This window comes from Equus quagga, chromosome 2 (assembly GCF_021613505.1).
Source record: "Equus quagga isolate Etosha38 chromosome 2, UCLA_HA_Equagga_1.0, whole genome shotgun sequence".
NCBI classification, from domain to species: Eukaryota; Metazoa; Chordata; class Mammalia; order Perissodactyla; family Equidae; genus Equus; species Equus quagga.
In genome coordinates this window covers 38,978,205-39,005,419 of record NC_060268.1, presented here as the reverse complement: position 1 = coordinate 39,005,419, position 27,215 = coordinate 38,978,205, and the positions used below count along the sequence as shown (strand labels likewise).

Genomic DNA, 27,215 nt, shown 5'->3' with positions numbered 1-27,215 from the left:
AAAGGCAAGAAGTAAATTTCAAATTTAGTTAGGGAATCTCAACTTGGAATTTACTTTTTGGACCACTTTTTACTGAGTAATGGTTACGTGTCCACTGATTCTCCTAAGGAACAGAGTTGCTTTCTGCTGAGGAACAGAGCTATGGAACCACTTTTTCAGTGGAATGCTTCTGATAGTCTTGATGGTGAATCAGGATGAAGGCACACACAATTCTATCCTTTACAGCTCTATAACACCTTTTCTATACACTTCTACTGAACTACTTCAAGCTTCTAGACTTCAGTTTTTCCATCTGTGAAATGAGGTGACTGGAATAAATGATCATCAAAATCCTTTCTTAGCAATAACATGATTTGATTCTGCAATGTAAAAACGAACTCATATTTTAGTATCCATCACTACTTTCTTAACTGATATAATAAATCAGACTTCCTGATTCATACACTGGGCTACCCAGAGTAAAAAAGGATATACCATTCTCTAAGGATATAAACAAGGAATGTAAAATCAAAATAGCCTCATTTCCAAAATCAAAATAGGAGAGAGCAAGAACTTAAAACCAATTTACTTTGTTCCTTAATAGCAACTCACTGATAGGCAATCGGATGGAAAATAGAGCCTAATTAAACAAAATTAAAATTTTTTAAAATTTCCAATTTCTTTGTCTCAGCTAGATCCAAACTTCCTTAACTCATGAGCAGATCTGCAGGGAAATCAAGAGTTCAAGTATAAAGTCTGAAAAGAGGGCAGCTTAAAAAAATACTCACTGAAACACTGGAAGAAAAATGCATCACTGTAGACTGCTATCGAAGTAGGTCTTGTATGTTACCATGACTGGTAACTTCTTAGGATTTGCTTGTGTGTGTAAAGCTAGAAACTGAAATCTAATGTAATTAACGTTCTACATTTTATAAAACCTATCTTTAATTCATTTAATTGAAACTAAAATTGTGGCCAAGAGAAGACGTTCAGTCCATTACAAACATGTTCATCTACATTAAGGAAAGCAAAACGTCCCTCCTACCTGTGGTCTGGTCTCTTTTTCTGGAAAGAATCAAAGGTTTCCCCTTCCTGTTATTTAGAAACATCTGTCCAAGATCTACAGAAGATGCAGAAGATCCTTCCTGCTGTTTGCTAGTCCTGGGAGACACATCAAACTCATCTGATCCCATCTTCTTTTTTCTTTTTTGTGCCTCTAGTGCTTGTTGTTTTGCATAAATATACTCTAGCTTCTTCAGGACCACTTCTTCTGTCTTACCTATAGGTTGATAGGGAATAAATAGTCACTCTTTATATGACCCCAAATAATAATGAGAAATAGAGTCAACTGAAATTCAGTTGACTTAACTATATTCCCCAAAACTATGGAAGCCAAGAGTGATTATCATCCAGAAGAAATGTCCCACCCTGTCAAAGGATAACTGGTGTGAACTCTGGGAACCAAGCCTTAAACTAAGTAGTATCTGAAAGGTCTACTGAGGATTTCTCCTCACTAAAGCTGTTGTTATACTCTTTACCAGAGATCATTCACATATCTTACCTGAAAGAGATGATACTTTCCGTATCAAAATATTCCGTTTTCGAGTCAGCAGATTTTTCTGTCCTATCAACTTGTCTGCCTGATCTGTTAGTCCCTGAATTTCACTGAACGCCTAGAATAGAAATAGTAACATCATGTCAATCGATTCGCTCTTTCCTAAAAATGAGTGAGGCCTACACAGTTTCTTTAATGAAAAAATTTTTATCTGATATTTTAGAGAACTTTATAATGCCATTTAAAACAATTCTTGAAGTTAGGGAAATTATTTTTTGTTAAACTGTAGGAGGTTTTCTGGTTTATACTCTTAAGGAACATGAATATTTCCAAAATGCATCACTGAGTAATTAACAGGTGTTCCCAACACTGCAAGGAGATACAAAACATTTTACTCTGCTCAGATTTTAATAACCAACTTTAAAATCATCTCCTAGTCTAAGTAAAATCTGGTTGAAATAACTTTACCCTGGAGGGACAGGAATGCTTGCCTTGGACTCCTCCAATTTCTACTTAAAAGCAATTTAAATGAAATTATCTTAGATATTCTACATGCAAAGTTAAAACTTCTGCTGGCTTGAAAATTTCAGGTTTTCTTTTAAAATGACTGTCAACTGTTGAGAAGTGTGTTAAAATATCACTTATGTTGCACTTTTCACTGTGATAAACTCTTCTAAGTGCTATGGAGAATACCAATGTAAAGAGATTATGCTAAACAGAGCTTACCAGAGTTTCTGACTTTATTTGAAGGAAGGATAGCTCAGCCAGTGAAGAATTTGACTTCCAGTGAAAAGCTACTCTGACTCAACGGGATTTTCCCCCTACGGGATTTATTGAGCACTCACTAGGTCCACATTCAAATGTTAAATACAAGCTCTATTTCAATCTCCCTCATTTGGTAACGGATTCTCTTTCTCATAGTACCTCTAGAAGATTCTCTTACTCAAGTTCTTATTTGTCATTTACACAGAACACTTACCCTAGTGAGAATGAGACTTTTGGAAACCTTGGAAGAATGAAGTAATCCCAATGTGATCTTCAATTTCTCAAAGAGATCCCTCATTTCACCACGCCGGCGCCGCTCATTGGCAGTGTGTGTTCGGCGATAATAAGCAAAAGCTTCTGCTTCTTTCTGTAGCTTTTCACTCCAGTAATCAGGCTTCAGTTTTAGAGGAATAGGTGGAGCCTGTCCAAATAAAAGATTGCCACCTAAATATTTTCACATGTACCTGCCCTCTTCCTTCCATCCCAAATGGTACTATATCAGACACCTACTATCTTCTGTCCAGACTACTATAAGAGACTCTTAATTGGTAATCTTACTACCAGTCCATCCTCCTCCAAATCTAACTTCCACAGTGTAAATCCTAATACATGCTATTGTGATAGCACTTCCCTGCTCCAATTTCAGTGGTTCTCAAATGAGAAGAATCTGAGGGGAAGGGATCTATAAAGGCTTATCCATATAATTTATTATTATTAAAACTTGTTTTCATGACACAAATTACATGAAAAAAACTGACAAAATTTTGATTGGTGTAAAACGTTTAAAATTTTTTTCTTAAATACTATAAGACCCTTTACAAATTGGTAAAGGATCAACTGCCACTCTTCCTAAATGACTGTTTTCTCCAACCATTCCAGAGGGCTAGAAGTTTCCAAAACACACTGCAACCTCACACCTCCCTGCCATTACACTGGTTATTGCCTGCACCTATCCCTCCCACCCTATCCTCCATAACTTAACATTTAAAACTCAAACTTTGCATTTTTCAGGAAAGTCTTCCTTGACTTTCAGGACGCCTTAGGCTTCCTTTCTCTCTTATTTATTCTATTTCAATTTTTAAAGTTATTTACTACAAAGAAGTAATAGAGGCATATAGAGTTTTAAATATAAACATTTAAAGAACTTACAATGAAAAGCCCTGCACCTGTACCTGGATCCTTAGAAACAACCACTTTTTGATTCTTTTAGTGGCTGTTTCTGGCTCTTAAATATATATCCTAAATAAAAAACAGCAATATAAGCTGCTTTTCAATTTTCAATGCTATCTATTTATGCCCTGCTACGCAGATGATGATTTAACTCATACTACTCTCTTACATCTCACCATCCCATCTTCCTAATAGAGATCATTAATTTTAGTTCTTCTATTGATCCCTTTGCAACTTGAATATAATTCTATCTCAATTTCTCATTTCATCAACAACAGACAGTATCTCTTTGTAAAATGAGGATGCCCACTTATATCCTTCCCTTTACTTCTTCTTCCCTCTTTCACCTCACAATTTGTCATTTGTACTTACACATTTTTTTCAAGACTTAAATTAAGTCTTCCATATTTTATTCATAGGTTATAAAAGTTTTAAAAAATCAAACAGTGACTACCCTATTATGACAACATGAATACTATTCATAAAGTGAGCAATAATTGTATTTCCTGTCCTCCGCAGTTTTTTGGTTTTGTGTTTTTCCCCTTCTGATATCTCTAATTGTCTTTCTTTTTTTCTGCCACTGTCTGCCTTTATTATAACCCTGACAATACCTGAAAACTCTAATATAAACTCAGGGTCTTTCTAAAGTTTAATTCATTGTGCATTAGTATAGCATAGGAGAAGAAAAGATACAAGAAGATAGAAAATTAACACAAAGTTTAAATATAGCAAGACACTACAAATAATTTGCACGTCCTAATTAGGGTACAAAACAATGGATTGTATAAATAAGCTATTCTGAAAATTCCTATGTCTGAAAAATGTTTTATGATGAAAAAAATTAAATATAGTGATACACGCAAATATGTATCATATGATCCCCATAACCAGACCAAACCCAAACTAATTGCCCAGTGGTTTTTGAAAGGACCTGAATACCACCTTCTACCTCAACCCAATCTCCATCATTGTCTTTATCTCTTAAATTAAGAAGACAGAATAACAAGTCGAAAATGGTTTAAACAACTAGACTCTCTTCCATTCTTAAGTTAGTAAGGATAAAGAGAAAACCTTGCTTAATTATGGTACCGTGATTATCATGCATGGAATACATTAAGAAAATCAAAGAAGGTTTATAATTTCATGGCTCCTTGAATTACTAGCCATCATTTCAGAAAGTAATTAATTTTCTAGGTCACCGACAATCATGAGCCTAGACAAAGAAGAATGCCAGCTTGTTTACATCACATCATTACATTATAGGATTAGTTTTCAAATAAGCACATCAATTTTCATACACTCCATACCCATTTTAATTCCTCTAAATTATTCTATCTTCTCGGGATTGTACAGAATTAAGAGGAAAAAAAAGTATTAACAGTATAATAAAGAAAAAAAAGCTGATTATTAACTCACTGGGAAAAATAGCCCTGAAAAAAGTCATAGCTAATATTGCTAATGTTTTAACCTGAAGACAAATTTATCAATTTTAAGTGAGTAATTATCATTAAATATATTGTAAATACCTTTCGACTCTTTTCAGCCGCTTTTTCATCTGCAGAGATATGGGTTCGGCACCTAGATAAAGACAGCATTTTCCAATATCTTACTGAAATTCAATAATCTAAGACCTATTTCACAGCTATATTAAAGCAAACCATCCCAAATTGTCTAAAGTGTAACTAGCTTCTTTTCTCCAAGGTCCAATATGTGATAAGACGATTTATTCAACAGTATACTTTTTTCTCTAAGAAAAGCGTCCAAATAGTCCCTAAACTACAAATTACTTTTTCAATCATGAAATAGGTCAGACATACAAAACTGCATAAACAAATATATGATGAATATCCATGTAACTACCCACTCAGCTTGATAAATAAAACATCTCAAAAATGTAAGAGATCCTATGTGCAGCCTACTCAACGACATGTCTTTTCTTCCTTCCTTCTCATAAGTGCGTTTACCAGGCACATCATCACTATTTTACTAGAATGTATGATGTATCCCTAAACAGAAAATACCATGTAGCATTTTAAACATTATATATTATAGTGTATCTTTCTTCAACTGATTTGTTTCACTCAAGTTACATCTGACATACGTTGATAAATATAGTTCGAGTTCAATCATTTTAACTGCTATACAGTATTCCAAAGTGTGAATTTTCCAAAACTTACTTTTTCAGAATGTTAGAATTTAGGTTGTTTCCAAATTTTCATAATGGCAAACAATGTTGCAATGGATAGTCCCAGACATGACCCCTTGTACACATGTGAAATTGTTTCTAGGGTGCGGGATGCCGGGTGGAAGAAAGAAAGGCACATCTTCAACTTTAGTAACATCACACTGCTCTCCAAAGTGGTTATAGCAATTTATACTCCCACTTGTAGTATGTTCCTACTGCTCCACAACTGGATAACTACTAACAGAAATCTCAATTTCTGTCAGTCTTATGGGTGTGAATTGGTGAAGTCATTGTTGTTTTAAGGTGTATTTCCCTAACTATGTGTGAGGCTGAACAAATGTGCATGTGTTCACTGGCCATCCAGGTTTCCTCTTCTGTGAATTGCCTGTGATATCCACTACTTACTTTTCTACTGGATCACCTTTTTCTTATTGACTTGTAACAGTTATTTTATATCCTCGATACTACTCCTTTGTCAAACATGTATTGCAAATATTTTCCTTACAGTCTGAATTTGCCTCTTCACTGTTTTCATGGTGTTCTCATAAATAGAAATTAAAAAATTTTTAACAATCTGTTCTTTTACAGTTTGTGCTGTGTGTGTCAGTTATTCTTGGCCCTTTATTATTCCAGTCCATTAACATGGTATCTCTCCATTTATGGAATTCTTCTTCAATGTGTTTCAATAACATTTTATAAAAGCCTTGCACAGTTTTTGTTAATAGTCCCAAACAGCTTTTTTCTATTATTATTGTAAATGGCATTTTTTATATTACATTTTTTGTTTGTTCCTATTGTTTAGGAACTTGATTTCAGTATACAGAATTTGTATCCTTCAATACCATGGAACTTAAGTCTAATTAAGTTTTTAAGATATTTAAATTCTTTCAACCTTAACCAGTAGGCAACTGAAGTAGCCTCCAAACAGCTCTGAAGTGAAGAAAACTACTAGGCCTAGTTCTTGCTCCTGAGACCTTCTCAGCATCACTAGGGATGAAGAATTACTCTTTCTCAACTCATTGCTACTTTACATGGTGGTTAATGAGATAACAGGAAAAGCAGAATATCTAGTACAAAATAAGAACCCATACCTTCTTTCCCTTCTGTCTCTCACACCTTAATCTTTAATCAATACAAGACTTACTAAAACAGAAAATGGAATAAGTTTTCCTGAGCGAGTCACCATGCCCTATATATTTTCATCTCATCATCTACTTAAGAGGTAGGAAAATTTTCCTAACTGCATCTTACCTGTTCAACTAGTAAAGTAACCAAATTTAGAATTTAATGCCTTATTCTTTTTTTTTTTTTTTGAGGAAGATTAGCCCTGAGCTAACAACTGCCAATCCTCCTCTTTTTGCCAAGGAAGACCGGCCCTGAGCTAACAGCCAGGCTGATCTTCCTCCACTTTATATGTGGGACGCCTACCACAGCATGGCTTTTGCCAAGCGGTGCCATGTCCGCACTGGGGATCCAAACCAGCGAACCCCGGGCCTCCAAGAAGCGGAACGTGTGAACTTAACCGCTGTACCACCGGGCCGGCCCCTAATGCCTTATTCTTAAAAGATAAAGGAACTAAGCTTTGTTGAGTCATCCACTTATGTCAGGTATGCTAGGTGCACACACTATCTCACTGAACACTTCAACTGGGGCCTTTTTTCTCATTTCATAGGTAAAGAATCTAGGATTCAGAGATTAAAGACTTGCCCAAGGTTAAATAGCTACAAACTAGCAAAACTAGTATTTTAACCAATATGTCAGGCTCCAAAAGCGTATGTTATTTACATTTATAAACTGTCTTCTAGAAATAACCAAGCCAAGTTAATTACCTCTAAATTCCAGCTTCTCTTCTTATCTACTGATGAGAAAAAAACTAGAGAATAAAGGAACCAGGTCGATTACGCAGAACTCCAAAACAGAACATTTAGTTTGTTTATGGTCATAAAACAACAACAACAATCAAAAGAGAAATAAGACTTACGGCTGTTTGAAAGTCTGTGTGTGGGCAGCTGTGGTCTTTATGTGGGCAACATTAATTTCCTCGGAGAGCTCTTCCACAGTCTCAATGTCCACCTGCTCCTCATCATCTTCAATGTATTCTACACAGTTATTCTGAAATACAGCATTCCAAGAGTAAATAAAGTTTTGAGAAGCAAGCACACCTAGACTTTTCAACCGAATGCTCCCCTTATAAAACCAACCAGTGCCAAACATTGATCTTATACCATGAGTATTGGTAATCCTAAATTCCTCCTTATAATTAACAAATTAAGTCATAAAGACAACATATGATTAGAGCTAACCACCAAGAACTACATTATAAATTACAGATATCTATTAAACAGACATCATTAGACTGAATAGAGTCCTCAAAGGGCTGTATTGCTGATTTAGTGTTATTTCTAGTGGACAAAATTCAGGTATGGATGTATTAAAGCTGCATAAATCTTAAGATTAAATAGCAGTAAAATAAAATTTGGTGAGTGGGAAGGTGAAAAGGAGAAAAATGCAGGTTCTATTTTTAGAGTGCTTCATGGCTAATCCCCTATCAGACACCCACAAAAAATATTCGAGGCAGATATGGAAATAGAAGGCTGTCTGGGCTATATTCTAAGACTCTCAATCCCATAGAATGAGAACTTTTGAAGAATTTGGGGTATCGAAAGAAGTCCAGGCTTGCTGTACTTGATTATACCAAAAGAGGAGTCAATCAGTAAGCATTTATTGAGCACCTGTCGTGGAAACTCCTTGTGTATTTTATGTAACAGTAGAATATTTGGATTATGGGATATGAAGATATTTTTAAGTCCACCTTTAAAAGTAGTGTTTAGTACGCCAGAAACTAAACAGGGAATATATTATCTATAATTGTAGTATACTAGAGGCGCACAACTCAAAATGAGGCATCCCAATCACCTTATTAATCCTATGTTTAAACTTGTTGGAAAAATTACTTACCCCCAAATTATAGGCTCCATAAAGCTGACAGACACTAAATGCAAGCCATCCTTTATGTTCCCCAATTTAAGCACAATTTAAACAACGTATATTAAATTTAAACAATGTATATCAAAATTAACTCTAGGAAGCTAAATCAACAGAATCTCAAGAGTATGAATAGTAATACAGATAGATGCTCTACAATATTTAAACTGAAGAACGTCTGCCTACTGCATGGCTTTAACTGCAGGCTTTGTAAATAATATCCAACAAATTGCACAGTGGAAGATTTAAATTAAAAGATGCTACTCACAACTTTCCTTATATTATTCCAACATAATGCTAATCCACAAGCATAAAGGTATCATAGGTGTTGGATATGTATATAAAGACAATGTAGAATTTAGATTTAAGAGATCACTGAATATAACAGCCTTACTTTAAAAAAAGTCAGTATACCCTGTATGTCAGATTTCCTATTAGGAAATTCAAGCAATGCCACCCTGTATGATGAAGACACTCTAAAGGTTCTATTAAGTCAGTTCTACTGATAGCAATAGTTTTCACTGGTTTTCAAGTTGGACTGTTTTTGGTCTGATGCTTACTCTGGCTGACTTACAATGGGAGACTCTACAAAAGGCACAAGATGATCTGCAATCTAAATCCTAAGCTCAATGAATTCAGATTCTTCAGCTACCTAGAGACATCTATCCTCCAAAAGGATTATGCTATAGATAGAATATAAGGCAAATACATATTGAATCATCCAATTGTAAGGCTAGATCCTCATTTTACAAATGAGACAACTGAGGTACAGAAATAACCAACACAGGAACATTAAAATATTTAAACATTTTAGAGTTTTAAAATACTAATCTTTTTGTTGTATTTTATCCTCATAAGGCAGATGGGGATTAACAGAGAAGGAGCAGGTAACACAGAGGCTGAATGAATCTCAAGTAAGATTCTAAACAACCAACTGCATGACAATCTGTGCAGAGAGCCATATTATCTGCTCCCGAAGAGAAGGACACAGTTTAGATTTCAGGACACCTCACAGACAGCTGGCTATAATCTTATGTTTTACATCAGATCCCATGTCAGGGGTCAGCAAATCACAGCCTGCCACCTGTTTCTGTAAATAAAATTTTACTGGAACACAGTCACACTCATTCACTTACTGCTGTTTACTGATGCCTTCACACTACAACAGCAATTGAGTAGTTGCAATAGCACGCCATCTAGCCTGCAAAGTGTAAAATATTTACAATCTGGCCATTTACAGAAAAAGTTTGTCCAACTCCTGCGCTGTATCATACCTGACTCTCAGTTACTCAGTTCAGTAAACAAAACCCTAAATAGGAAGTCTACAAAATTGGCTTCAGAAAAACAAAATAAATAAATTATAAAAATTATATTTATTATAAAAATAAATAAATTATAAAATAAATAAAATTATAATAAATAAATTTTACAAAAGATGATCAAAGTTCAGAATATAAATTCTAGAAACTATTTAATTTTAGCAGATAATTAAGAAGCAACTTAAAGAAGGGTTATATTAAAATATTAAATAGTATTTTCCATTTTTCTCCAAAAATAAAAATCTTTCTCTAAATGCAGGTAGGCAAGTTCTCTTTCAGTTCTAAGGTCATTCATTCTCTGTTCTTATATATCTACCAAATAAGCTACAATCACTTCGTATAGACAATGTCAAAGAAACTAACTGAGATCAATTGGGAGCAGTGGTCTCAGGATTTCTTTTTTTAAATCTAACTTGATAGGGACTCTCAAGCATCTATCCCCCTAGAGGCTTCAGCCCGCCTTCCTTAATATCAGATAAGTCTCAAAGAACAATATAAGCTCAATAAATGTTACATGACTGACACTGCCTAAAGAACAATATAAGCTCAATAAATGTTACATGACTGACACTGCCTAAAAACTACAAAGTCATTTAATCATGATCTAAACCTAGGCATCCAATTGAATGCATCAGGTATTAGTGATCTTCTGGAAAAGCTACTGTCTCTAATAAATCATTTAAATCCTTGAGGGTTCAGTCACAACAAAAATGGGCTCACCACTTTTTCTACATCATCAACCTCCTCACTCTGGTAGTCAGAAACAACATCCACAATCTCATCAATAGAATCATCGGTTTTGTCATTCTCATCTTCCTCATCCTCCTCTTCCAGATCCAAAACAGCGAAGTCAGCACTGCTTCTCCCACCCTTCTTCTTTTGCTTTGGTTGTATGTGTTCTCCTGACAGCATTAAGTGACCTTGAAAATGTCCTTCCCCTCTGCTCCCTTTTGGAGCTCTCTTGGGAACAACGGAGAAGGCTGCAGGACTAGAAATCCTACTCCAAGAATCACATTCAGTTTTTAAAATTCTGGTATTCTCAGTAGTTCCATTTTTTCCAAGTAAATCAGAGATGCCTTGTTCTTGTTGAAACACATCTGAATTTTCTGGACAAGTCTTTGTTTCTTTAATTAGCTGCTCATCTGCCTCCTCCTTGCATTCTTGTGAAGTTCCGACACACTTCTCGGTCAAAGGGCCCTTCAAGTGTTTTCTCCATCTCTCCCTAATACTGTCCTTCTCCAGAGAGTCTCCACATCCCTTCTCCTTGGCCTCTGGCTGTAGATTAGATTGCTGCTCTACAACGGTGCTCCCTGATAATTCAAGTTTACTTTCTTCCTTAGAGATGACTGGAAATTCATTTGATTTTTCCTCTGGATCAACCAATCCTTTCTGCAGTTCCATTTTCACACCACCAGGTTTTTTAAACTGTACATTACTTACACTTTGGACTGTCATATCACTAGCTTTTTCAGAAATGGTCTTAACTTCTAGAACAGTCAGTTTTTCTTTAGAACTGTTATGATTCCTAATCCCATACTCTTCATCAGTATCTTTATAGTCTTCACCTATGTGTGACCCACTGATACAGGAGTGCTCAGAAGGTTTAACAGTTGCAGGATCTTCTTCTATAAGAGATTCTTCATCTAAATGATCACCCTCATCTTCCAAGGAATCATTCAGGATTTCTTCAGAGGCAGGAGCTCCTGAGTTTTGCTTTATTATATTAGTCTCAGAGTCTATAGCGTCTCCTTCTGACTGTAGGGCCTTCTTAGCCTCCTGCTCTCTTTTTAAAAAGCTTGTTTCATCTTTCTGGTCTGCATTCTGAGATTCTCTCTTCATCTGAAGAGAAGCAACATGTTGAAGAATGGAGCTGGGAACAGGTTTTTGTCCTGGGAGCTGCAACAAGGCAAAACTTCCAGACTGGAGAGGAATAAGACTGGCTGTACCAACAGGCTGCCCTCCTGAGCTGTAGGTTATTTTGGTTTCAGAGCCTGTTTTACTTGCAAAGCTTTGTGGTTCAGGAGGGGAAATCCTAAGGGTCAATGTACCAGACTGAGACACAAAACTAGGTCCAGAAGAAAGCAATGATGGTGCCTGAGTGATAACATTCACTGCTGGAGAAGAACCAACAGCCTGAATTACAGGATTCATAACAGAGAAAGCAGAGGATGAAGCAGAAGATGGTGGAGTCTCTGAAGGTTTGGAAGGAGTGGGTAACCGGATTCCCATCACAGACCCTGGCAAGAAAAAGAAAATTTTAAATCACCATTGCCTATATCAAGACTTCCAAGGTATGCTTTTCTTCTTGGAATATGACTCAGAGACTAATAAAACCAATCCTGGTGTATTAACATACCATATGGCCAAATGATTCAACAAAAGAAAACTCATCAGAAAGATCTCCAATTTTATACCTGGGTTCCGAAACACGACAGGCTGTAAGTTGGGCTGGGTATTAGAGCCTCGAAGCTGATGCAAAGGGAGGAGCTGGACAATCTGACCATTAGGGTGCCTGAATAGGTTCATTCCACTTGGGCTCCTAACAGGCTGCAAGACCATCCGATGCCCCTGAAGTTGTGTGTTTGGGACAGGTCTAAGAGTAGGAGAACCCTGCTGCACTGGAATCAACAACAATCGAGGTCCAGGACGTTTCACTGTGTTAGGAGAGACCTGTGAAGTAGCCACTGGAATCTGAGGGGCATTTTCTGAAAAACAGGAAATGGAAACATAGTATTAGAATTTCCCTTTAACATATATAGGAAAAAATTATTATGACATAGGATCTGACCATGCTACAAATAATTTCCAATTTGAATTATAAAGTTGGTGAAATCCTATACCTCTATTAGACACTACTTAATAGTACTATGGCTGAGAACAATTTATCTTAAACCTAAGTATTAACCAGACATTGCAGGGCCTTACATTTGGAATGGTAAAAAAAGAAAGCATCAGTTGTCAAGAGGCACCTTTAAAGAGATAACGCTTCTGCCTAATGAAAAACTTGGGCAGGCTTCTAAATTTGGATTCTCATGAAAGTTAAAGAGATCATTCATGATAAAATTCTATTCTTCAACTTTACAATTCAGGCTGTTAACACTTAACTAGACTTATGACTTAGTTTCACAGGTCATACTCAAGTAAGATAAAGCCAAAGACTAAAAGCCACAAGGTATTAAAAACTTCTTGGCTTTTAAAATTCACTGACAAATAAGCAAAGTGTCTTTGCTTTGTGGAAATTATTTTTCAAAAGAAAAAGAAAAAGTACATACCACCCCCCCCCCCCAAAATGGAACAAATAAAGAGACATCAAAGAAGTAGGGAAATAAAGCCTGGTTAAGAAGAGGCAAAAGATAGTTTTAAAACAAACAGAAAAAGCAGAAATTTAATGGAGAAGATGTGAATTAAAAGAGATTTCAAACCATTAATAGTAGCTAAAGATGCAATTTAACGTCTAGAAGAGGTACTTAGAAATACTAAAGATCTGGGAAAAACTAATATGAGTAATCCACAGATCTATTTTTGGCCAGGGGGATAAAGAGGTAGGAATAATGATAATAGTAAGCATAAATGAAACTAGTCTAACATTACCATTCAAATTAGTGAACTTATTTAAAATTACTAATAAATAAAACTTTTCATTAGTTTGGCACAAAATCAACAAACCAAATGAAACAAAGATTTTAGCTTAACGTGTAATATCCTATCAGGTAAGCACTCTGCCCACAAAAACGTACCAAATTTCTAAAAGAAGGTCATGCTCCTAACATGTAGAGCTCCTAATTACTCTTGACAATGAAACAAAACACAAAGACAAACTTGTTCATGAAAAAAACAGAGTGCAGTTTAAACAAAAACCATTCATCTATCTTACGTCAATTAAGAAATACATTAAAGCATACTTAATTTCCTGAACATTTCTATGCAAATTAAGTTTTAGAAAGTGATTCAAAAACAAATTACTGCAATTCAGAGAAAGAAAGCAGCCTTTAATACACACACTAAACATGTATTTACTGAAATGGGGAAGAGGGGGAAAGAGAAAAATAAGGGAAGTCAAATGAAAATGTCACAGATGTCTAAGTGCCTGAGTTGGGATCCTCTTTATGAACCCAGAACAAAATTACCCACAATTCCTTAGAATTAGCAGTTATCTGACTCAACTCCACTTATAAAAGAGCAAACAAGAAAATTTGTTAACATTAGTATTTCCTCAAGTGGTATTAGAGAAGATACTTTTAGGTGATATATGGATATAGAATAACACCGAATATCACACTGTGAGAAAGTAATTCCCTTTTCAATTTTAATCTTTGGATTATATACAGAAGAAAGTACCAGTCTTTGATGTCTTTAATATTATGCGAACATTTTCTAGCTTTCTTCATTAACAGAGAACAAGCCACATGCTAAGAACATCTAGTAGCTGGCTAGAATTTAATATTTATTATTACTGTTTCCAAAGAACTACAAAGGGGCCAGCTGGGCAGCACAGCGGTTAAGTTTGCACATTCCACTTTGGCTGCCCGGGGTTTGCCGGTTCGGATCCCGGGTGCAGACCCAGCACCACCTGTCAAACCATGCTGTGGCAGGCGTCCCACAGAGAAAGTAGAGGAAGATGGGCACGGATGTTAGCTCAGGGCCAGTCTTCCTGAGCAAAAAGAGGATGATTAGCAGCAGATGTCAGCTCAGGGCTAATCTTCCTCACAAACAAACAAACAAACAAAACAAAAAACCAAAGAACTATAAAAAGCCAGACTACTTTTGTTTCACAATAGAACTAAAAATATAAAGAAAGATTGGAATGCAAATGGTTTAGAAAACACAACCAGTTAAAATATGACAAGATATGAACCTTGAGATTCGATAGGAAATGAAAGCAGCTTCATCAACAATGATCTCACTTCCGAAATTACTCATTAAACTAACCATTTTTTCTATGTTTTTATTTATGGGGAGAAGCAGAAGACAACAAATTTAATACTGGGATTCACTTTTCCTTTCAACTTATAAACTAATTCCCAAATCACTTCTTCCCTAAATTATCAACAGGGATTTGGATCATACCACTAAAGGCACAAATATGTAGCAGGATAAATATCAGTAACAAAAACAGAATTGCTGTTGGCTATTTATTTCCCCCTAAACCCTGCAAAGTCTCTCACTCTTTTCTACAGCAATCCCTCTCTGAGTACACCAAGAGAACCATTTACCTTAGCTGGTCAAATGAGAATGTAAAAATTACCAAAGTGTAGGATATTCCTATTTTAAATTCACTTAACCTAAGCCAACAAGAGAAAAATTTTAATTTCAATTAAAATTTGATAAACATATAAAAAATCAGAGTCCTAAACAAAGAAATATGCTTCCTTATTTTTATTTCAATCAGTTCATATATAATAATTGAGTAGGAGGATAATGTCAGTAGTGCATGGGAGCTGAGTTGATTCACAAATGATTTTTCCTAGGCAAGAGGACCTAGACTTTTAATCTTCAGCAAGGAGACAGGAAAAAAAGCCCTCAGCTTGGCTGCACTGTAAAAGCCCTCTGATCTATTTTTTTAATTTAAAAGCACCCCCCTCCCCGGAAAAAAAGGGAGCATCTACATTTGGGTTCCCTCCTCAGAGATGTACACCCTAGCTCTCAGCACACAGCAGGTTGCACTTCCTCCTCTGCCCACTTAACCGGCTGCTCCACTGGTTCAGAGCTCCACTCCCTTCTACATTATTTTAGTAACCTTCAGCCAGCATTTCCATTCTAATGTTTTTGGGTATTTTCAATCTCCTGAGGAAATCTCCAGTCCCACTAAACCATCTGTCAAGGCTGTTCAATTTATCTCCAAGGTACCAGTTGTGGTTTTATTAGTGCTCTGGTTACAAAGTTGAATAGATTTTCAATGATTTGTCCTAACCCTATATTAACCACAAGCTCTATTATTTTTAGTGTTCAGTTTTGCAGAGTGCAAAGGTTTTCAGGAATACATATATCATGTTATAGCAGAAACACCTACACTGTTACCCTGATATATCTATAATCCTATCACAACCACAAGTTACAGAAACAACTGAACAATAAACCAGCTAGTAACGACTAGGCCTTACCTGGTCTCTGGCTCACTGGTGGATTCCCATCAATTCCTGAGAGTATAATGGGAACAGAGCCCAGAGATGAAGTTGGTGTGGTCACCATGGAGGAAGATGCAGCTGTGGTCACCACGACTATGGAGGTGGAGGCAGTGGAAGCAACAGGAAGAGTTATGGTTGGAGGAGATGCTACCAAAGACTTAGGAAAAGCAACTGAAGCCACAGGGGTAGTTATCCCAGTCGTTTTGATAAGGTTCACAGTGGCTGCAGACTGGGTAGGTGTTACAGGGGTGCTGGTATTAGTTTCAGAGACCTCAACAACCCCTGCAGTGGTGGCACCAGAAGTAGTTTCTTTAGCTCCCACGTCAGAAATAGCAGTCATAGGTGTCACAGCAGTAACATTCTCTAAAAACACTTGAGGGGTGGTAGTAGTGACAGCAGCAGTCACAGGGCTGCACACCTGAACTGGCTCAGAAGAAACCACAGGTGTGACGACCATTACTGGAGAAGGTCTGATACTGAACTTCTGTGGCCCTGTTAGGGGTTGGGGTGTGCTAACTCCAGGTATCTTCTGCTGCAGGGCTCCAACTTTACTCATCACAAACTGTGTGAACACACCACCAGGAGAGGGTCGAGCCGCTGCAAATAAAAATTTGCAGGTCAAAAATCTTTAGTTCTCATATTTTATCCTGTTAGTGACTGTGTTTATCAACATTTATTGTGCACCACCGGGTCAATTTCTTACAGGTACTACCTATCTGTATTATATGTGCCAATTTCCACTCAAGAAATCAAACACTTCCTTCAACCCAAACCACAACTTTATAATTCTAACAAGAAAGGGATTGAAACTGCGTGTTCCTACTAAAATTCTTTTGGCTCTGCAATAGAGCCAAAGTGCCAGGACACTAAAAAGACAATACAGTAGCACACAACTTCATCATCTAAAACAGATGAAGAAAGAAAGCAGCAGATATTTTTTCCTAATTCTAATTTTAAAACTTGTTTCCGCCACTTAATCTTGGTCCCAGCACCTCCATCTCTTTATTGCTGTCCTCTTAGGAGATAGTTAAGTTTTTCGTATTTCTAAAATGTATAAAGACATTTTTCAAAAGAGGGGAGGACAGGACTGCTTTTTCTTTGAATTACCAGAATAAGAACACAGCAATTGATACTTTCTCTTATTCCTAAATGTTTGAAACAACAAAAAGAGGAAGTCAATAAACCAACTGAATATACTTCTCAATGTTAAAACACAAATGCTTTCAAGAAGGAAATTTATTACAGACTCTAGCATTGAAATGTTAAACAGAAGAGGTTTGCATTCACAGAACAGGGATGAATAGAATAAAGTAATGCTCCTGAAACTTATGTTTTACAAGAGACTTTACTTCAAAACTATACCAACTTAAACCACTTTGATTTTGCCTGCTCTTTGGTTTCATAAGTTCAAGGAACATACATATATGATTGGTACCAAAAACTCCAGTCCTCATAGGAGAAATACTAAATTAGGGAATGTATTTAAGAATATGTCTTTCCTTTTTTAAAAGCAAAATTAAAAACCTGAGTCTTTTCTACATAAATAAAGCCAGTCTAAAAGTCGGAGAAATAAGTGTAAAAACTAGAGTTCGATTCATCTAGTATTGCAGGTCATCAGAAAAGTTACCCAAAAATACAAAAATTTCAGGCAAAACAGACGTCAAGAATCAGAAGAATGCCAAATTCTCTATTTCTCTAATTTGTACAGCCTCCATACCTGTATCCACTGGCCCAGCACCAAGTCACAGGCCTTTCCAAAACATACATACAGTCCAACTTACCAATTGGTCTTTTTGCTGGGACAAATGCCTTCAGATTCTTCCCAGGGCGATTTGTTGTGGTGCCGGAGGAGGATGCCGTTTTGGAATTGGATGTTGAAGGCAACAGGGTACGTGGTTTCCTGGATGCAGCCACCTTGGCATTGGATGCTACCTTGGAGATGACAGTACTGAGGGTTGAGAGGTCCAGGACTGAGGGTCGCAACCTGCCTGTGATATAAGCAGCTAGCCTATTGGCTGGATGCAATGCCCCCATCTGTCCCAATAGCAACTTAGCCTGCGGGTAACTCTTACCATTAACCTGAAACAAGTGGCAAAGAGAAATTCTGTAAAGATAAAATTCTCTTGCTAACTCATCTCCCTTGACAGGGGTTTCATTTTTACAAGGTTTTAAAAGTCTACTTTTCAGATTTAAAGGGAAAAAGAAATTGACTTTTTCCATTTGGTATCACCTGAGTAATTAGGAGGTGAAAAAATGCCGTCACCTGATATTCTAAACTAATCTCATCTCCTTCATTTTGGTAGTCTAGAAACAGACAATCTTAGAAACTCATCATATCTGCATCCTAGATATGTGAAAGATACAGTCCAGTCTAAGGAATCATCCAATTGTTTTACTTGTCAATAAGCAATTCTAGTTATGCTATTAACAATCATCAGCAAAAAGTGAATAACCATTCCACAGAATCTCTCTGACAAGACCAGAGAGTCATACTAAAAGCCTCTCACAAGGGTCCTTTCAAGCATCCTTAATATTTCAAAAACATATGGTGAGTCTACTTTAAATTATAAGAAAGCCATAAAGTCACCTCAGTTTTCAAAAAACTCAAACTTTGAAGATATCGTCTTCATATCTTGGACAAAACTTGGGCTCAAGAAAAATGCTAGTAGAAACACATGATTTTAGAAATAGTCACTATACTATCAGAAGAAAGTGAATCAACGAATGAAGTAAAGATTTTTCTCTACTGCCTGAGTTGATAAGACTACCCATCCTGGGCAAAAGGATAGTGTTTTTTAAAAAGGAAAAACCCAAAAACCTCCCAAGTTTCTTACCCACGTTCTCTAAGTTATATTGCTGGTGACTAAAGAAGACATCCTTTTCTGTCCCTCCTTTCCATCATTTAAAAGGCGGAGGAGGTGGAGTGAACTGGAGAAACTCCTCTTCTCCAAATAAAATAAGGAATTGGTGAGGAGAATAGCTACAGCAAGCCACTCTCTCTTCAAAGACACAAAACAAAATTACTCTCTGCTACTTAAAATTATGATTATTCCCAGACAGATCAGGAATATCTGCACCTCAAGTTTGGTACACAAAAATGTGATCCCAAAGTAAACTTTACGATACAGTTTTTTCAGGCTCTAGAAGTCTAGGTCAAATACCCCATCTGATCCTTTGGGACTTGCTCTGAAGACTACCCGGCAGGTTCCCCAAAGCCCACGTTACAGTAGCCTGACTGCTTAGGCAAGTTCACATTTTACGGTGGCTTTCTGAGTCCTAGACAGGAAAGGAGAACACAAAATATCCATGGCTGAATTTCAGGGGATCTAGTACCACTAGAAATGATCTCAGATAAGTCTTTGCTCTCAAAATAGCAATCAATAAATGAAATAAAAAGAAAACACTGTTCTCATCATCGTTAAGAGTTTAAGAACTACCAACAGAAGCAGTTACATAGCACCACCAAGAGTAAACTGTAATAAGAAGTTTTAATTAAGTAGATCAGTCCTATTATTAATGGAACAGTCCTTAAGCCAGAGAAGCAATCAAGCTAGTAAAGTCAAGTAACCTTAGCAGTAACGTCAGACACTTCAACACGTTTGCTGCTCTGAGATAAAAGTGCATTTCATGTCACTGAGCAAGAGGAAAAAACCTTTTTGACTACGATTACATTTTGATTCAGAACTTCTCTTTCCAAAGGATTTTCTAGATGCCAGCATAATTTTACTAATATAACCTGCCTGAGGTACTAAACAGCAAAGAAGTATTTGTCCTACAACAATGATTATACTGGCAAAAACCCAATAATTCAAATAAAGAAAAAAATATAAGTAAACTGCATCTAAACTGTTTAAAATTTTACGTATTTGAATAACACCTTACTAAATAAAAATTTTCCCAAAGTTTCCAAACATACACTGCCTATCTTAAAATCAGTTTCACCTTGTTTTGTTTTGAAAGCTGTGTGCTAACAAAAATGGCAAGAACTAAACTGAATCCCTACCTATCCTTGCTTGGTTATCAAAGTAGCGTGAGAGCCCAGGCAATAAAGTTTAAGAGGAGCAACTTTCTGGGAAGACTAGGAAGAAAATTATAAGCTAACACAGGGCTCTACATTTCTGTTTGTAAAGGTGCCAAAAGTTCACTCTAGGTATGCATCTAACCTAGGCCTATTACAAAAAGAGATAATGATTTTGTTACCCAGTTCCCAGGAAGTGTAAGGATAAATGATATAAGGCCCACAGGGGCTCTGAAAAATCAAAATGTTACCTAAGTATAAAAAGGTGCTACATCCAGATTAAAGATAATTCTCACCTGGATAAGCCCAGATGTGCTTGAACTGGGTTTACGTTTATAGGCCACAAGCTTCCCTGCAGGAGAAAGCCCTGCATAAAAGGGCAGACCTTTGCCTCCATGTAATCTCTCCCTCACTGAATCCAGGGCATCTGTCTGCACAGGAGAGATATCATCCATTTTCCCAGGGGATAATGGACCATCAGGAGTCTCTGATCCAGATTTCTCAGCCATATCATCTTGGTCTTGACATGATGGCATTGAGATTTTCACACGAGAAGAATAAACAGGAGGGCTCTTCTCACCCCGGCTCTTTCGCTGAGAAGCCAACTCAATGATGAAGCTGCCCACCTTAAGTGATTGTGGCATGTTGCTATTGATGTGCTGGGATAAGATGCTCAAAATCTTGTTCCGATCCTCCTCCCAGTTGCAGTCTGAGATGATTTCTATCAGTTTGGTGGGACCACCAGGTGACCTTTGATGCACATAGGAGGTAGAAGACGATTCCCCTTCATTGCAGGAAGACTTCCAGCTCTTTTCTGCTAAGAAATTGAAAAATATTTCCGCATCACAGGATTCTATGTTGCATTTTGAAAGATTTTTATTTTCCTTCTCAGAAAAGTGCCAAGGTCATAGAAATTCAACAGTTGCCTAGTATTCCTTTCCCACATACTTTTAGTGGTAATTTACCTCTCATAATTTGGGAGCTTTCCAGGAAAAAGAAAGATTCCAGAGAATCAGACTATAATGTTCTTCACTATCCTGCTGACTGGGCTCTCTAATAAAAAGAGACTCCCACTTAAGACTGCTCTAAAAACCCATAACTGTTACATAAGTGTTATCTTGCAAACAAATCACGACCTATAACCAAAGTTTAGTTTATCTAGTATACTTTAATGTTCTGCTATTCATATAGGCAAAGCAAAGATACATGTAAGATACTTTGTAACATATGAGGATGGAATCAATCGTAAAGAACAGCAAAAGAGATAGTGTTCTGGTTTATAAAAAAGGGTACACTCTACCTCTAGTTTCTACTGCAAATATTTCTGAACTACTTCCATGCCTCTGGATGTGACTGCTCCATTTCAACACTGTCTGCAGATCACTCAACTCACCCATGTATTCATATTCGTGGCAACAAGTTAACTAGATGTATATTTCACTAGCCACCTTGGTTTCTAGAGAAGAGCCTCCCAACCAATGTAACATGGTTAGAGGCTATATCAGGATACAGATCCCCTCAGCCTTCAGGGTAGTCGTGCTCTCAGGCAGGTTCCCACCACCCCAGCAGCTTCCTCCACTTACCCGAGTGTGCTGTAGAAACATTATCATTTTTTGTGTGTACCATGTCACCAAAAAAAGTTGAGAAGCACTGCGGCTTACATGTCTGAAGTCTTAAGAAGCAGGTAGGTATCTAGCAGGTATAGAGCAGTATTAGGTATCTCCCTAGACACTGCCTCTCGTCATAGTAATTCTGGCAGTAGCCTCAGCTAGATAATCAATGATAATCCTTCCTTTCTGCCTCTGCATTTCTCCAGTAGTAGCAACTATTGAGAATCAGAGGGAAAAGTTCAACTGCTAACGATGCCAATGTTGCTGCGGTTTGGAAAGAGATTTAAAAAAGAGAATCACTGCCCTCATCCTAAATGTCGCTTGCAACAACATACCATATCAACACAAATGAATTTTATCTCTTAGAACAGGAGTGATAACAGACCAAATAATGGAAAAAGACTGATCTATCTTCTCTATTTTTAGCAGAAACTAGAAAAAGGGCTAGGTAGACACATTCTGGATTGGTAGTTTTGGTTTTCCCCCATTATTTTTATAATCCACACCTATATAATTACTATCAACTGATAACATCTAGTTTTCATTCTGACCTTGTGATTTATCAGAATCATCCTCCAAGTCACAAGTGATTGGTTTCAAGGGCTGCTGTTCAGAATTCAGCTCCTGAAGAAAGAAATAACACAGAAATATTTCAATTCAACAAATATTTAATATCAATAGAGACTAGAATACAAGCATTAAATCTCTCAAAGAAGCCTGAGACAGCACAAAGACTAAAATGGCAAAAGCATCACATTGCCATGCACAGCTATGTTACCATCACATTATACGACCCTCAGCAAAAATAAGCAGTCTTGCTCTCTAATGTCCTTGATAGTGACTGAGTCACCAAGAGAGGAATTTACACTGTACTTGATAGTATATTCTGGTAAAGAAGGACAAATATTTGATGTTTAATGGAACAAGCTTCAGTTATTTAGGAAATTCACCAACATGAAATGACACAAAGCTTAATAAAGTAAGTGATTTAATTAAAACCACGAATGTTTAAACTTTTAAAAATTACCCCAGCAGCAGAAAGAATAATACTTTTAATAATCCTAAGGGACTGTTTTCTAGAAAAAGTACACAAAGAAAACAGATAAACTGATATACACGTCAAGTAAGTCTTCTCTACCCCACAAGAATTACTCCGAATTATTCTAATAGTAATTCAAATTCTCATATCAGTAACAGGGAATTGGAAGTTAAAAAGAGAAATTATGCAACAAGCAGTTCACCTTTGCATTACAGTTCTCAGGACTAGAATGACATGAGCCTTGCTGCTGAAATGATGGGGATGCAGATGGTGACGGTTGTTTCTGTTCCTCTTTTTTTCGTTCATATACTCGAACTCGGGCACAAGTCATCATACTTTCAAAGTACAAATAGACCGGATCCTTGTCCTCTTCCCGAATCTGTAAGTTTCATATAACAAAACATTCTATGCATTGGAGAAAAAAAGTCTTCTAGATTCCAAAAGGAAAAAGATGTTTAATCTTTGTTTCTATTACAACACTTGAAATTTTTAAACACAAACTTTAAAGTTAAATAGTACAAGTATAGTTCATATGTAGTAAAACTTGGGCCAGTCAGAAAAGATCTGGTTCTCTATTAAGAAATTTCAGCTCACTCCAAACGCTGCTTGTCAACTTAATTACCAGTCCAACAGAGACTGATACTTTCGTAAACGACAATAAAATAAATTACTATAAAAACGAAAGACGTTAAAATACAAGCCCAAGTTTTTTAGTATTCAATTTAATAAATATAAAATTACTCTATCAACTTGCTGTAAAAGTTTCTAAATATTTACTCATTTTCCATTCTTGTTTCATCTCAGACTGGTAACAAACAACTTTGGACCAGCACTGGTACAGAGATCACACTGAATAACATCGTACGTAAGGATCTTTCTTCAATTTAATGCACTGAGAAGACTGAAGTGGATTTAATAATCAGAAATGCTTAAGCTATTAACACAACAGAAGCATCAGCTCTTTTACCTATCCGTCTTCACACAGTCATATAACAACTATTGTTTTAAATCTTGAACTTTACTATTATTGTAAAGAATTTGCTTTAAAAAGATGAGTTACTTCCAAAAGCTTCTTCTTAATGCTTTTTTATTAATAACATGTACTACATCCTAACTGCTCAACATTCTTTAAAAGACTTTCATGACATCATGTAAAAAAAAGTCCACCTTTATATGCTCCTCCTTAAAAGAGATTTGGCTACCTTTTAAGAATCACCACTATTCACTTCTACTTTGATGACATTTTTTAAGTGCCAGCAACTAAACTGATTAAATCAGAAAGGGAGATGGCTTGCAGGCATATTACCTGAAAGCAAACAGAATATAAACCAAAATCTGGTTGAAACCCACCATCTTTACAAATGATTTTTGTAACTTGCAATAAAACATTAAACTCCAGGCTTACCACAGGATTGGGTTTGGGAGTATATGCCCGTGCAGGTTTAATTCCAGTGAGCAATTTGCCCTTCACAGTAGTAGATAAAACTTCCGGCTGAGGCAACAACAATGGTTTCATGGGCTCAATGACAGAAGGCGTTGGGATATAAACTGGCTCTGGATCTACTTCACCTTCTACTTTCACCCATAATGGGTAATGTCGAACAGGCTGTTCAGGCTCTGTTTCACATATAGCTTAAGAAAAAGAAGGATAAGATTTTAGGTGCCTTTGGCAACAGAAGTTCACTGAGGCACTGCCAAAACAAAATACACTCCCTCATAAAAAGCAGTAACTCATTACAACAATCAAACAGATGCCCCCTAAAAAATCTTTAGTTGTTCTCATGTACTTTTTTTTTAAAGATTAGCACCTGAGCTAACAAGTTACCAATCTTCTTTTTTTTTTTTTCTGTTTTTTCTCCCCAAATTCCCCCAGTACATAGTTATATATTCTAGTTGTAGGTCCTACTGGTTGTGCTATGTGGGATGCCGCCTCAGCATGGCATTATGAGCAGTACTACGTCCGCACCCAGGATCCAAACCAGCGAAACCCTGGGCTGCCAAAGCGGAGCACGCAAACTTAACCACTCGGCCACAGGGCCAGCCGCTCTCACGCACCTTAATTTATTCATCTATTAACCAAATATTTGTTGAACACCTATTATAAATCAGATACTGTTTTAGGCACTAGAGTGAACATAATTATGAATAAAACAAAGTTCTTGCCCTGACAGAGCTTCCAGTCCAGTAGGAGAAACAAACTAATAAACATATAACATCAAGTAACGATAAGTGCCACACAGAAAATATAGCAGGGTAAGGGATGGAGAGTTAACAGGAGTTGCTATTATATTTAGTATGGTCAGAAAAGGCCTTCTCTTATCCTGCAAAGATAATCATTCTATACTACACCTTTTAATTTTACAACAAACAACAACTATTTATTGAATCTTACTTGTACTTACTCTAAGCACTTAATATGTTTTAACTCATTTAATGATCACAATACTCCTTGAGATACTATTACTCCCATTTTGCAGAAGCTGAGGTTCAGGGGAGTCCAAGAGTAAGAGGCAGAATCAGGATCACTCAGTCAACCTGGCTCCAGCGACTGAGCTGTTACCGTTGCCTTCAGATAATAAATTATATTCAAAAGACAGCCCGAACTGAGCATAGGAGCAAAAATGTATCAACAGATAAGCAATGAAACCCAACTGAGATGAAATCCTACTGTCAAGAAATTCTACACAAATGAAAACATGCACTAAAGTACTTAACCAAATTAAATGGAGGATCTAGGTTAAGAGGCTCCTGGCTTTATTCTTTAAGCAAAACTGCCCATTCCCAAAAAGAAGACAGCCACAGAGAAGCAAACATTGTTATTTTGTATTTTAGCAGTCAGTCCTCAGAGAAGACGTAGCTGGTTCTAAGCCAAAGATCCAAAATCTTTGCCTAAAGTCACATAAAATGTGACTGAGCAGCATTCACACTTAATTCAAATACTTAGTTCAATTAATCTTTCATAACAAAGCAGAATCCAAAATGCAACCTGATTTCATTCCTAAGTATATTTATTCTGAACATTAAGACCCCACTAGTAAAGAACAACTTTGTCTAAAAGTCTCTTAAGAGCTAACATCATTCAGAGCATAACCACAAAATACTGAATAAAGGCTTGAAGGTTAAAATAGGGAGGAAAAAAACTTCAGAGCTAGAAGGTGATTGAGCCAATTACTTAGCTAATTAGCAGTCTCTGTTATCCAAGTTTTATAACCTAGCTCATTTATTACATAATTCACAAAGGCTTCTAAGACCCTAGTATTCATTCACGCATTTGAGTATTTGAATGTTTACTACGTATCAGACTTTGCAGATACAGTAATGAACAAAACTGACAAAAGTCCCTGCCTTCAAGGAGCTTACATTTAAGCCAGAAGGAAGAGGGTGAGGCAGGCAATAAACAAGACAAACAAGGAAAATATGTTGGATAGTGATAAGTGCTTATGAGGAAAAGCAGAAAAGGGAAATAAGCAGTATATATAGTGAGTATGTATGAGTATGTATTTTGAGGGGGAGTGCCGCCATTTTAAAACAGACACCCAGGGAAGCCCTCACAATAAAGACGGTATTTACAGAGGCTCTACCATTCATTTGGTAAAAACTGTATTGTCAAGTGATGCCAATTATTTCATATACATATTAATTCTATTACAAAAACAAAAGTGCTTTCAGGGCAAGCACTTTATCTCTGAACTCTTTCAATCATCTCTCAAGGATATTCTAAGCTTCCATAAGCTAAGGATTATACTAAGTAAAGATCCCTTTTCATCTTTTTCTTTTGAAAATAATAGCTACAAAATACAGAGTACAGTACTTCAGAACAAAATCTGTTGAAAATGTCCTAGAACATCTTAATCCCTCACAGGGAATCAAAGACAACTCTAGAGTTTCAACTACGGATAAATGGAAAAAGTGGTTCCAGTAAACAGAGGAGTTCATAAAAGGAGCTGACTGAGAAGGGTAGAGACTCAGTTCTGTCTAGAACATGTAAGATTGAAGTGATAGCAACATAATCAAATATGGTAAGCAGTAAAAATCAGGACTGTCACTGGCAGAGACTACATATGAAGCCATGAAAATGGACAGACTCCTCACAAGGGCAACAACAACAGACCACTTCGTCACACTCCATTAGCCCACTGTCCACTTGATTCCTTTTCACAGCCTGGGACCCAAGATAGAGCTCTTCTCTTCTCCCCTTCACAATACACTAGAGATCCCCCTACCCTTTACCTGAAACCCATAAAAAAAGGAGCTAGCAAAGGCAAGATTGAAGGAAGAGTGTAGTATATATTCACAGAAACCCATTTCAAGAAAGAGGTGGTATCCCCTTATTTCTATTCAAATGCCTCCTAATACATATTACCTTCCCAAGGTCCCCTAGCATTATCACTCTGTCTTCTGGGATTTCAATAAGCCTTTTATTCATGACACTTAAAACATTATGGCACTTTTGTTATTGTGCACT

General features: G+C 36.7%; 1 protein-coding gene across 14 annotated transcripts in view; it reads right to left on the bottom strand.

The window, feature by feature from the left end:
* MGA (MAX dimerization protein MGA) overlaps nt 1-27,215 on the bottom strand; it is a 156,808-nt gene that overhangs the window by 5,088 nt on the left and 124,505 nt on the right. For 6 of the 14 annotated variants that reach the window (XM_046652484.1, XM_046652486.1, XM_046652487.1 and 3 more), the window contains 13 exons: nt 24,156-24,382; nt 22,953-23,129; nt 22,263-22,335; nt 20,398-20,918; nt 17,865-18,162; nt 16,060-16,680; nt 12,373-12,663; nt 10,679-12,195; nt 7,636-7,766; nt 4,996-5,047; nt 2,514-2,720; nt 1,541-1,652; nt 1,025-1,258 (listed from right to left, as the gene is read on the bottom strand). In XM_046652484.1, coding sequence (XP_046508440.1) covers nt 1,025-1,258; nt 1,541-1,652; nt 2,514-2,720; nt 4,996-5,047; nt 7,636-7,766; nt 10,679-12,195; nt 12,373-12,663; nt 16,060-16,680; nt 17,865-18,162; nt 20,398-20,918; nt 22,263-22,335; nt 22,953-23,129; nt 24,156-24,382 — 4,461 coding nt within the window. The remainder of the gene's footprint in view (nt 1-1,024; nt 1,259-1,540; nt 1,653-2,513; nt 2,721-4,995; nt 5,048-7,635; nt 7,767-10,678; nt 12,196-12,372; nt 12,664-16,059; nt 16,681-17,864; nt 18,163-20,397; nt 20,919-22,262; nt 22,336-22,952; nt 23,130-24,155; nt 24,383-27,215) is intronic. The other 8 variants (XM_046652496.1, XM_046652491.1, XM_046652494.1 and 5 more) reach the window with 8 other exon arrangements.